This window comes from Choloepus didactylus (genome assembly GCF_015220235.1).
Source record: "Choloepus didactylus isolate mChoDid1 chromosome 26 unlocalized genomic scaffold, mChoDid1.pri SUPER_26_unloc2, whole genome shotgun sequence".
Lineage (NCBI taxonomy): Eukaryota > Metazoa > Chordata > Mammalia > Pilosa > Megalonychidae > Choloepus > Choloepus didactylus.
In genome coordinates, this window is record NW_023637615.1 from 738,332 (window position 1) to 751,734 (window position 13,403).

The following is a 13,403-nucleotide window of genomic DNA, read 5'->3' on the forward strand; positions in this document are numbered from 1 at the left end:
CAAAGAGGTATTCAGGAGGAGGCTCTTAGGCACAATTGTAGGGAGGCCTAGACTTTCTTTTGCAGCAACATTCTTCCCAAGTGCAAGACCTGTGGTAGAGGGCTCAAACCATCCATCCAACAGTCCTCTATATCCGTGAGAACATTCACAATCATTGAGGTCGGGAAGCCAAATACCTCTGCATTATCCACCATCTCCTCAAGGGGGCTCTGTATAATTTTTTTCATTTTTCTTTAATTAAATCTTTTTTTAAATCAACTATATAAAAAATTAAAAAAATTAAAAAAATTAAGAAATACAATAAAAATCATTTTAAATGTATCATAACAAGGGAGTAAGGAAAAGACAGCTAACCTAAACAACTACTTTACTTCCAACATGTTCCAACTCTATCTCAAGAAAATAACTTAACATAGCAACATTTCTGTGAACTTGTTCCTACTGTATCCTTCAGAAATTAACAGACCATAGTCATTCCTGGGCATTTGCAGAATTTTAAATTTACCCACAATAGCTTCTCTGTTCTTATTGGATTACTGCTCTCCTTCTTTAATTGCTCTCTACTACTAGTTTCCTTACATTCTACATTATAAACCATTTGTTTTACATTTTTCAGTGTTCACATTAGTGGTAGCATATAATATTTATCTTTTTTTGCCTGGCTTATTTTGCTCAGCATTATCTCTTCAAGGTTCATCCATGTTGTCTTATGTTTCATGACATTGTTCCTTCTTAGAGCCACATAGTATTCCATCATGTGTATATACCACATTTTATTTAGCCACTCTTTGGTGAAGGACATTTGGGTTGTGTCCATCTCTTTGAAATTGTGAATAATGCTGCTGTGAACATTGGTGTGCAGATATCTGTTCATGTCACTGCTTTCAGATCTTCCAGTTATACACTGAGAAGTGCAATTGCTGGATCAAAGGGTACCTCTAAATCTAGTTTTCTAAAGGACTGCCAGACTGACTTCCAGAGTGACTGAATCATTATACAGTCCCACAAACAATGAATAAGGGTTCCAATTTCTTCACATCCTCTCCAGCACTTGTAGTTTCCTTTTTGTTTAATGGCAGTAATTCTAATTGGTATGAGATGGTATCTCATTGTGGTCTTTTGTTGCTTGTGCTTTGTGTGTAAAGTCTATCTAGTAAGTGACCACCTAATACAAGGTCTTGAAGATGTTTCCCTACATTATCTTCTATGAGTTTTATGGTACTGTCTTTTATATTGAGATCTTTGATCCACTTTGAGTTAATTTTTATATAGGGTGTGAGGTAGGGGTCCTCTTTCATTCATTTGCATATGGATATCCAACTCTGTCAGCCCCATTTGTTGGAAAGACAGTTATCTCCCATTTCAGTGGCTTTGGGGGCCTTATCAAAGATCAGTCAGCCATAGATGTGGAGTCTATCTCTGAATTTTCATTTTGATTCCATTGATCAGTATGTCTATCTTTTTGCCAGTACCATGCTGTTTTGATAACTGTGGCTTTATAATAAGCTTCAGTGTCAGGGAGTGTAAGTCCTTCCACTTCATTTTTTTTTTTTAGATTATCTTTAGCAATTCAATGGTGACATTTCTTGAATCAGCCATCTTATCCTTTGGTTTATGTTTGTCAGATATATTTTTCCCTCTCTCTCTTATTGTCCTTTAATGTACCCATACTGAATGTCTTTATTACTGAAACTTTCTCCATATTTCTCTCCTTTCCTTGTTTCTCTGTCAGTAGGGCTCTGTTTAGTATCTCAAGTAGGGCAGGTCTCTTGTTCGCAAAATCTCTCAGCATTTTTTTATGAAAAATTTAAGCTCTCCCTCAAATATGAAGGAGAACTTTACTGGATAAAGAATTCTTGGTTGAAAATTTTTCTCTCTCAGAATTTTAAATATGTCATGTCACTGCCTTCTTACCTCCATGGTGGCTGCTGAGTAGTCACTACTTAGTCTTATGCTGTTTCCTTTGTATGTGGTGAATTGCTTTTCTCTTGCAGCTTTCAGAACTTGCTTCTTCTCTTCTGTATTTGACAGTGTGATGAGAATATGTCTTGGAGTGTGTTTATTTGGATTTATTCTGTTTGGAGTTCACTGGGCATTTATGATTTGTGTATTTATGGTGTTTAGAAGATTTGGGAAGTTTTCCCCAACAATGTCTTTGAATAATCTTCCTAGACCTTTACCCTTCTCTTCTCCTTATGGAACACCAAGGAGTCTTCTATTTGTACAGTTTATTTTATCTATCATATCCCTGATGTCCATTTTGATTTTTTATATTTTTTCCCCATTCTTTCTTTTGTTCTTTCATTTTCTGTTCTGTCATCCTCCAGGTCACTGATTCACTGTTCAGCTTCCTCTAGTCTTGCACTATGAGTATCCAGAATCTTTTTAATTTGGTCAATAGTTTCTTTTATTTCCATAAGATCATCTGTTTTTTTAATTTACTCTTGCAATTTCTTCTTTATGTTCTTCTAGGCTCTTCTTCATGTCCTTTATATCCTGTGCCATGCTCTCATTGTTTGTCTTTAGTTCTTTGATTAATTGCTCCAAGTACTGCATGTACTATGATCTTTTCATTTGGGTTTTTGGACTTGGGTTACCCATATCATCTGGGTTTTTCATATGCTTTAAAATTTTCTGTTGTTTTGGCCTCTTGGCTTTTACTTAACTTGATAGTGTTCTTTTAGGATATGTAGACCAATTGAAACCCTTATCTCTAATTTATCAGATCTACAGCTTCATGGAGTACACTTTCTCTAACAAGCATGTGGCAACTGTCACTTATTCCCCTCATGTCAGTTCTCCCTCACTTTGTCTTTGTGGTGAGTGGGGGTGTGAGTATTGTGGGGTCTAATTGGTGTACCAAGCTTGCATGTGTAGTTGATGTTGCCCACCCTGCATATGGGGCATCTGTCTGAGCAGTTAGGGTGGGGGCAGCTTCAATAATCAAATCTCCCAGGTGTTCCTGGAGATTTAAAACTGTTGCAGTAGTGTAATCCTTCAGTTCATTCTTGTCACAGTTTGTCTCTGCACCTGACCCACATATCCTTGGTACTGGTGTATGGTCCCTGGGACTTGCAGTTGGGTCCCTCTTCCAAGCCATTCACTCCTATGTCCTCTGCTGAGGGATGACTATGCTACATCACAGGTGAGCCCCATCCCCCAAGGGAGGTTCTGGCCTGCAGGGCTGTGTAGGGGTGTTCCCAGTCTGCTGAAATGATGGCTGACTGGAGTGCATTAATTTTCCCCTTTTCACACAGCTCTGCCTTCCCCACTATGGGACAATTAGCTGAGGGTGTGGGAAAGGCTATTGTCCATGCCTGACATTGTGGGGTGTGTGTGTATTGTTGGAAACACTTCCCATCACACTGGGTTGTTTGGGGTTGCTGTGGGCTGGTAGATGGCTGTAAGGAGATGAACCCTTTTCTTAGGAAGTTGTGGTGTTTAGCAAATTTTCTCAGCCACTGGACTTATTGCCTTGTGTCTCAGAGCTCTCTCAGCTCTGCTCTTCTCTGGGCCCAAATTGCAAATTTTTTGAGGCTTTCTGGAATGGGCTTTCCAGAGTAATTGTTTTTGAAAAAGAGAAGAAGATAAAAAAAAAAATAAGGGCCCTCCTTGGAGATCTAATGGGCTACTGAAATGCTAAGAGACAAGGAAATTAGGGCCATTAAGGAACGTTCAAGAAAGCAGAGAAACCAGCTCTTCAGACAAGCAAACTCACCTTCTGGATTTGCATTTGAGTCTGACTCCGTTTGAGCCCTGCCATTCTCTGTTCTATGTTCACCAGAACTCCAAAATCCTATGTTTTTATTTTTGGGTTTTTTTGGCTGTTTTTGCTAGCCCTATCTCCTCTCTGCTGAGCTGACTGCTCCCTGATTCTCCAGTGTCTGTTCTCTATCTATGTTTGGAGTTTGGATCAGCAGCCTGAGGTTTCAATAAGAGTGGCAACTGCAAATATCCCTCCTCATTCTCAGCACCTATGACCCCTCATATCATGGGATTGAGCCTGGCAGTGTGTGGCATGGGTACCCTGGCTACAGGAACTTACAGTTTTCACTGACCTCAGCTCTTCCACACATTTGTGAGTGTTGTATGAAGTATGCATAAAGTCAAATTGCTCTCCTGTGTTTGGTCCACACAGTTCCTGGCTTTCTACCTACTGCCCTGGAGGAGTAACTAAAACTTACACCTCACTACTCTGCCATCTTGCCCTGCCCCTCCTCAATCAATAGGTTTTGAGGATGTTTTGGATTCAGAGACTAGGATGAGGATCAATAATTTTTGAGTAATTGTAACAGTTAGAACTAGATGGGGTTGGGGATGATAAAGATTGTGTATTTATACTGTTGAATTAGATGCCCAGAAAACTTCCAGGTGTTATGTTAGCTAGACAGTTTTATCAATAAGCTTGGGATTTGGAGGTGAGGAATGGATTCTATGTATAAATTTGGGTATTGCTGGAAAATAATAATAAATACAGATGTGGACATGAATGCAATTACCAACAGAAGAGAGTTGTAGCAGTGAAGAACAGGACCATTTAGAGGTTAGAAGTAGAGTATAACCCTAATAATGAAAGTGATGTAAAACAGAAGGGGAAGGACCAGTAGGAGGAGGAAGAGGAAGGGGAGAAAAACATTGGGAAGGGACTGAAAACATAAAAGTAATATTGAAAAAGATTTCTTACAAACTGAAAACCAAACCAAATCTTTCTTGTTTAAGCAAAGATTCTTAGTTAAATAATGTGGCTGCCTTTTCATGAAGGGAAAAAAACTAAATTAAAATACACTTCTGTTGTGCAGGTCACTAAAGTGGAAGGCTGGATTACACCACCTGTCATCCTCTTCACAGAGCCCAGGCTGCTGCCCCTTGCAGACATGGTGAGGAGCAGTGCCTCTTGTCTGTTTCACAAACTCATGCCAAGAGGAGTTGGATTGGAGAATCAGGGTCCAGATGAGTTTTTCCAAAGCAGGATACCAAGAAACCCCATGTCAAAATGCAGAAAGCATTGTGCAGAATAAGCCTCAATCCAGAACACCAGAATCCACCCACAATAGAAGTGGCCAGCAGTGCCCCCACATGAAGGCTACAGCCTTGTTCCCTGGTGCTCAAATGTGGGTGAAAGTATTAACAGACCCTGGAGGGAGTGACCCACATGAATATCTTGCTTGGACTTCTGCTATTCCTCCAGGCCACTCTCCCATTGCATTTCTCCCTCACTTTCTGCTCTCTTGAAACCTAGAGAATATCCACAGTTGCTCTTTGAAACATTCAGTTAAAGTCCATATAGAAGTTTGGCCAATTTTCATTGGGGCAAGCACATTGTTTATAAATCCATCACACAAATTGAATTCTCCTCCTTGCCACTTGTACCATATTCTCAGTCATTTTTTGAAACTAACTCCCTAACATAAAGAAAAAAATCATCTTGGCAATCCCTTTCATTTACCAAATGTTGAGAATGCCCTCCTGAGAGCTGCTTTTACATCCTTTCTCCACAGTGTGGGGGCTGACTACACTGCATGGGGCTGACTGCCTTGTACATGATGGCTACCACTTTGCCATTTTTCATGGAGGAGCCAGACCCTGGAGGATGTAGGTGTAGGATGCCAGTGGAGTAGTATATGCAGACCACCAGGAGGTGGGAGGAACAGGTGGAGAAGGCCCAGTGCTTGCCCTCAGTTGAGTGGATGTGCAGGATTCTGGTGACAATGAAGCCATAGGATACCATGGTGAGCAGGAAGTTGACCAGCCCAAAGTAAACATCTGTGAAAACAATCATGTTGTTGCTCAGGCATGTTGGGCCACAGGCAAGCAGCAGCAATGTGGGGACTTCACACAGAAAGTGATGGATTTGTCTGGAGCCACAGAACATTAGCTGTGCCATCAAGCCAGTGGGCACAGAGGTGCTGACCCCACTGACTTCCCAGACACTGCCTGCCAGCAGGACACAGAGGGGCCTGCTCATCAGCATGTGATACTGCAGGGGCTGGCAGATGGCCACATAGCAGTCACAGGCCATGAGTGTGAGCAGCAATAGCTCTGCCCTCAGAAACCATGTCAGGAAGAAGAGCTGGGTCATGCAGTCCTGGTAGAAGATGGTGCTGCCCTTGCCCACCTGGTCCTCCAGCAACTTGGGGAGAATGGTGGACATGCAGACAATATCTAAGATGGGAAGGTTGATGAGAAAGAAATATGTTGCTGTGTGCAGGAATGGATTCAGGCAGATGGCCATGAGGATGAGGCCATTCCCTGTGAGAGCCATCAGGTAAAGGAGGAAGAAGAGAGCAGAGAAGACACCCTGGAGCTGGGGGTATTCTGAGGAGCCCTGCAGGACAAGCTCTGCCAGAGCTGTGTGGGTGTTTGCTGCCATTTGGTGGGTAAGTGTCTCCCAGAGGTGCTGGGAAGCAAAAAGCACCTGGGTGGAGGGAGGCAGAGAACTCAGTGCTTGTCCTCTCCACACACTGATCCTTCTAAGACTCTACAGGAATGATTGTGTTGGTGCTTTGGACCTAGGAAACACATGGCTAAGATGATACTGCAGGTCCTTACAATACAGAAGACAATCAGAGGATTAGGTTTTCCCTCAGGATCCCCAGCCCAGCCCACCCAGCCCCTCCCCATGACAGTGTACCCTTCCTCTTTGTGACTTGGCTGGTATCACTCAATAATTTACACTGAGGAAAGGGCAGCCTGTTTTCCCCTTAATTGTGAACATTTCCTATATTATCCTGACATATGAAAGCTACTGGGAGATGGTGCATGGAGCACAGGGTGACAGGGAAGACACACACACCAGCCAGCAGACCAGTGGGGTCCAGGTCTCAGAACTCCCATAGAGGAAAAACCAGTTCAGCTTGGGATTGGGTGAGGCTTCAGAGATAAAGATTGCCTTAAAGAAAGGATGGAATTTCCTCTCACAGAGGGGGTGAGATAGGCAGAGAGATGGGCTTAGGTTGAGACCAGCAGATCAAGGGGCATCCTGGGAAGGAGTCTGGGCAGAGTGTTCCAAGTCTTGGGGACCAGCCACCAGCTATCAGATGAGACAGGGCAAGGGCCACTGCCAGAGGTCAGCTGTGCATTAACCTGGTAGCAGGCCCTTCAGTCAAAACCACAGCCAACCAGCCCTGCCTCATCCACTCCAGGGAGTACCTCAGAGTGTAGGGGGACAGGACTGTGGGCATCCAGGGCTGCTTCTGAGCAGCTGGATCCTGCCACCAGCAGGATCCCAACCCCAGACTCTCACCCCACTGAGGTTCTCTTGGGCTAAGTGGGAAGCTTTTTCCCTTAGTTAGTGTCAGGCTGTGCCAGGGGCTGGGGATGCAGCAAAGAAATGCACAGACCCAGCTTCAGCCCTGCCCAGGGCCTTCCACCAATGCACCCACCTGGATGCCAGGCCTGTGAGAGCCCCTGATCTCACACACCTGTACAGCAACTCAACCCTGGCCATGGCCCTCTCAAGCAAGACAGGACCCAGCATGGTGGAGAAGACCATCTTCCTTGAGCTCCACAACATGTGCCCAAGGAGCCACAGATCCATTAACCCCAAGCTGAAAATTTTCATCCCCTCCCCTGATTCACTGTACACTCTAGGCCCACTGAGCATTGGGAAAGGTGAGGGTCTGAGAACCTGCCCTGGGAGATTCCCTGTGGGGAAGTACTGCCTGAGAAGAAGGAGCTGTCAACACATGCATGTTGTGCCAGTTTGAATGTATTATGTCCCCCAAATGCCATTATCTTTGATGTAATCTTGTGTGTGCAGATGTTATCCATTTTGATTAGATTTCTTTGAGTGTTTCTTTGGAGATAAGCCCCACCCAACTGTAGGTGTTAACTCTGATGACATAATTTCCATGGAGGTGTGGCCCCACCCATTTAGGGTGGTTCTTGATCAGTGGAGCCATATATATGAGCTAACAGGCAGAGGGAACTCATTGCAGCTGTGAGTGATGTTTTGAAGAGGAGCCACAGCCAAGAGGGACACTTTGAAGAAAGCACAGGAGCTGCAGATGAGAGACAGTTTGAAGACCACCATTGAAAGCAGACTCTTGCTCCAGAGAAGCTAAGAGAGGACAAATACCCCAAGTGCAAGTGAGAGTGACATTTTTGAGGAACTGCAGCCTAGAGAGGAACATCCTGGGAGAAAGCCATTTTGAAACCAGAACTTTGGAGCAGACACCAGCCACATGCCTTCCCAGCTAACAGAGGTTTTCTGGACACCATTGGCCATTCTCCAGTGAAGGTACCTGATTGTTGATGACTTACCTTGGACACTTTATGGTCTTAAGACTGTAACTGTCTAACCAAATAAACCCCCTTTATAAAAGCCAATCCATGTCTGGTGTTCTGCACTCTGGCAGCATTAGCAAACTAGAACACACGTTCTAACCTCTCCAGTGTCTCATGAACAGAGATGCTGCAAACTTGCAGAAACTTACACCTGGCCATGAATGCCTAGAGAGCAGAGCTCAGGAACAGGTGTGCTCAGAGTTCTGTGACAATGCCAACTGTTATCTGCTCTTTTTTTTCCTCCCTTTGCTCCCCACACTTGCAAGGGCCCTGAAGCCCCCCCTTTTTTTTTTGCTGAAGGGAGCAAAAGCTGTGGTAGGTGCTAACAGTGCAGCAGGACAGAGAGAGTGTCATCACCCCTGGGGGTCTCCCATCCAAGGGTCATCACTGGGACCATGCAGTGACTACCTCACAAATACTTCTTTGCAAAGCATAGGACCATCTCCATGCAGGCACAGATGGCCAAGTCCTCCTCTGGCCCTTGCAAGCCACATCCACTGCTAACATCTAGGGTACACTCTCTGTGCATCTGCATGTTCACCATGGCACCTCCTGCCCCTGAAGCATAGGGAGCTGAGTCAGCCACCTTCAGTCCCTGCAGCCAGAGCAGCTTAATTTAAAGACCTTGGTCTATTCTAGAGTCAAATCCACAAGCACCATCATGTCCACTTACTGATCAGATGCACAGATAGGGCCAGGGACAGCAAAGCTGAGGAGCTCAGAGAGTCTCAGAGCACTTCAGCATCTGAAACTGAAATAGTGAAAACCATGAGCAAGTGATTGTAGGGGCATTTATTCCACAATAAAATAGGACAGGACTAAACCAGATCTGTCTTTTCCAGCAACAATTAAAGAAAAATTAGGAAAGAGTTCAAAAGTCAAGGTGTTGACAGTTTTTCATGATTAATATATTCCCTGATAGGGGATGTGCTCCAAATGTTTCCTATCTAAATATAAGATTAACATTTTCATGTAAAGTTAGACAGTATCCTTACTGTGATTAAAGGGGAGATAGAATCATGGGGTTAAAAGCCCCAAGTCCTCCTGTCTGTTTCTCCCTTGTTTGCTGCTGACATTTATGTGGAAAACATCAATTCAGGATAGACATCAAGGTCACTAGGGTGCAAGGAGGAGTAGGAGCATTCCTTGGTTTGGAATTACCACCAGCTGTAGGTAAATAGGGGCTCTGGGGTGTGGTACTGTGGTGGGGGCTGGATCCAGGCCTGAGAAAGGGACAGGGCAGCCCAGGGCCCTGAGGCCATGGGTAGGGGCCCAGGACTGTCTCCTGGGAAAATCCCCTTGCCTTTTTGGCCTGAGCCTGGCCTGGGAGCTGCTGGGACTTCTCAGTCCATATCTCCTTGATCAGAAGTTCATGCTCTGCTGACCCAGAAAAGGGCCTGTGCACAGCTGATCCTGAAGGAAACTGGGGGAGGGTGAGGGTATTTCCTAAATTAAATTCATTCTTTACATGTTTTAGATTTACAGAAATAGGGAAGGTAGTAGACAGCACTTTCAGGCACCCCCCAAACCAGACCCCTGTAGGCAGCATGCTGCATCTATGTGGAACATTTGTCATAAGTAAAGAACCAATATTGATGCATTATTGTTAACTAAAGTCCTCAGTTTATTAGATTTCCTTGGTTTTCCTGAATGTCACATTTCTGTCTCAGCACCCATCTATGACACATGACATTTAGTCATCCCATCTCCTAGGGCTCCTCTTGATGCTGACAGTTTCTCTCAGACTGTCTTCACTTGATGACCTTGACCATTTGAGGATGACTGCTCAGGGACCCCATAGAAAGTCCCATTATGGGGATTTGTCTGACATTCTCCTTGTGAGCAGACTGGTTCATGGGCTTGTGTGGAAGACCACAGAAGGAAAGTGCCCATCCCATCACATCCCATCAAGGGGGCATGCTGTCAACAGAACTCAACATTGAAGATATTGACTTTAATATGATGGGACTCTTCACTCAGAAATGCCAAGTGTCCATACACTAGGGAGACACACTGACCTGCCCTTGAGGGCCAAGTCTGAAGCAGCATCAGAAATCTGAGGGCAAGTGAGCATCAATGTCTGCAAACCCAGCCCCAGCCCATGGCACCTCAGCAGGGTAGGTCCCAGCTCTTGGCCAGGCAGCCATCAGCTCCTCAGGAAGTTCACAGAGAAACACAGACCCAGGCCTGAGTGATGGTGCAGTGAGCTCACCACAGCCTCCTGTCTCCCCTGGGTGACCAAAATGTTTATAACTGACCAGTGAGGTATCTTGTTTTGGTCTCTTTACAACATGCCCAAGTCAGGAACTAAGAATATAATATAGACAAGAAAAGCCCATCAATTTACCTTAGACAGACACCAACTTCATAAAGTGTGACATGCAAACACTTGTCATTACCAAACAGCCAATAGAATGCCATTGTTAGTTTATAGGGGTTTTTAATTTTTGCAAAGAAATAACCACTGAGTCCCTATGATTTTCAAGACATCATAATGTCCTTCAACTCAATCAATCAATGCATATTTTTAATCTCTGACCAATGACTAAATATTTCACATGATAGTTAATGCAATGGAATTCCAACAAGTCAAGAATTTGAAAAATTATTTTAACTTATTTGAGAGCTATAATCTTCAGCTACATCTGCTTTTACTAATTGAAATGACTACTTTTCTAAAGGATCATGTTGATTTATGAAAATAATCTGTGGTGAAGACCCTTGCCAGAACTGATTCCAAGTTTATCTCATGACCCCCAATGTGTAACCAAAATTCATACCATCTAAGTCTCATTATCAGAAGAATTGTTTAATAATATTTTTCTGAGCACCTAGTACATACATCAATTTGTCCTATGGGAGGGAGGACCCTCAAGACAGTGCAACGGTCTTTCCCTCAGAGAGTTCCACATTTGCAAGGAGCAAGCCACTGTGAGTCTCCCTTGCCCAAGTACAATCTGCATAGAGCACAGACTGTGGGGACCCTGGGCTCAACCTTCTGAGAGGAGACCATCCAAGTGGACCTCCATCCACAGGGAAATGAGCTGCACAATGACAGGAACAGGATGGAAATTTCCCTGGGGAAGGACCATTTGCAAGAAGGAAGTGGGTGTGAGAACACAGGGGGTTCTGCCTATGTCACCCCAGCTCTCCCATGAAGAAAGCACCCTGGTGTGGGACAGATTCATGCATGTGTTTGCCTTTGAGTAATGGGCTGGCATTCAGTGGAGGCTGAGTTGAATGGAAAGTGCAACACATATCAGGAAGGGGGAAGTGAGGAAACCTGGCAAAGTCAAGGATTCATGGGGGTCAGGAAAGTTAGGAGCAGGGGCTGGTGCCTGGTACAGGAGTACTCTGCACCCACAAGCCAGACCATCATGTGTTCACAGCAGAAGGCTGCCCTGTGTTGCCCCCTGAGGGCAAATGTCTCAAGATGCCTCTGGGGCAGGGCAGGCTGACACCAGTGTGATCCCAGCCCTAACCTCAAGTCTCACAGGAATGCAGGATGGAGAAAACAATGTACCACCTCACCTGTCACAGCCTTGGGGGCCTAGGGCCAGACAACTGGGCATCTGCAGGGCCAAGAGGACCCTCCATTTCCTGGTCATTTCTTCTGGGTCCTGGTTCCCATCAAGACCTGAGATTCAAGTGCTTGAGATTCAACAGCAAACACTCATCTGAGAGCAGTAAGCTACCCCCAACAGTGCCCCTCATCTCCTGGATACACTGGTCAACCTTGACCCCATCCTTCAGGGTGGATGAGGACATCCCCAGTCCCAGCCCTACAGCCCCCCATGGGCCAGTCTGGGCTGCATTTTAACCCTGTGGCCCTCTTCCTGGTGGGCCATCAATTCTATCTCCCCAGAAGGAGGGACTGTGATGGTGAGGGCTTAGGTTCTATAGGAGCCTCTGGGACATAACAGTAGGGGAGAGGGTGTTACAGGTACTGAAGCACAGGGGACAACTCCATGGGCCCTCCTGAGCCATGCATGATGGAGATACATAGAAGTAATCTCATCCAAATTTTACTGGGGAGAGAGGGTAACATTTGAGCCCATGACAGTGGCATGGGTGACATAACCTCAATCTCAAATAAGAAAATCAAGCCTTGAAAATATGCCAGACTGTGGCATCCTTGCCTGAACACAACTCCTCTGTGCAATGGGAGACCGCACTGTCCCAAGAGGATCATGTTGAACCTGTAGGTGGAGATGCTGGAATCTGCCACCTGGAAGGCCATGGCCCTCTGCCCCTCACCCCATAGGAATCTCCAAGGTGTGTTCTGGACCACTGCACAGCTGGGCTTCACATGAAAGCTGTTTGCAGAAAACATTCACCTCCTCCTTATACAATATGCACCTCACCACAGAGCTGTCCAGATTCACCAGCTCAGGAGTCCTGCCAAGGCATGGCTTCTACCTCCCAGCTGGATTCCTCATTGATCCCACCTGGGAGCATATGATAGATAATATAAAATGTCCAAATATAAGACTTATTGGTGTTCCAGAAGGGGAAGAGAAGGGTAAAGGTCTAGGAAGAGTATTCAAAGAAATTGTTGGGGAAAATTTCCCAAATCTCCTAAACACCATAAATACACAAACCATAAATGTCCAGTGAACTGCAAATAGAATACATCCAAATAAACCCACTATGATACATATTCTGATCACAGTGTCAAATACAGAAGAGAAGGAGCAAGTTCTGAAAGCAGCAAGAGAAAAGCAATTCACCACATACAAAGGAAACAGCATAAGACTAAGTAGTGACTACTCAGCAGCCACCATGGAGGCAAGAAGACAGTGACATGACGTATTTAAAATTCTGAGTGAGAGAAAATGCCAACCAAGAATTCTTTATCCAGCAAAGCTCTCCTTCAAATTTGAGGGAGAGCTTAAATTGTTCACAAACAAATGTTGAGAGAATTTGCTAACAAGAGACCTGCCCTACTGGAGATATGAAAGAGAGCCCTACCAACAGAGCAACATAGAAAGGAGAGAGAGACATGCAGAAAGGTTCAGTACTAAAGAGATTCAGTATGGATACATTAAAGGATATTAATAGAAAGAGGGAATAAAATATATATGACAAACATGAACCAAAGGATAAGATGGCTGATT

The 13,403-nt window shown here is 44.7% G+C and overlaps 1 protein-coding gene across 1 annotated transcript; it reads right to left on the reverse strand.

Annotated features, from left to right (window-relative positions):
* Positions 1–5,500: 5,500 nt before the first annotated feature.
* LOC119525759 (olfactory receptor 13A1-like) lies at positions 5,501–6,370 on the reverse strand (the record flags this gene model as incomplete). The annotated part of the gene is made up of 1 exon (XM_037824551.1): positions 5,501–6,370. A coding segment is annotated over exon 1 (870 nt), but the record flags the coding sequence as incomplete, so codon positions are not given.
* Positions 6,371–13,403: the final 7,033 nt, after the last annotated feature.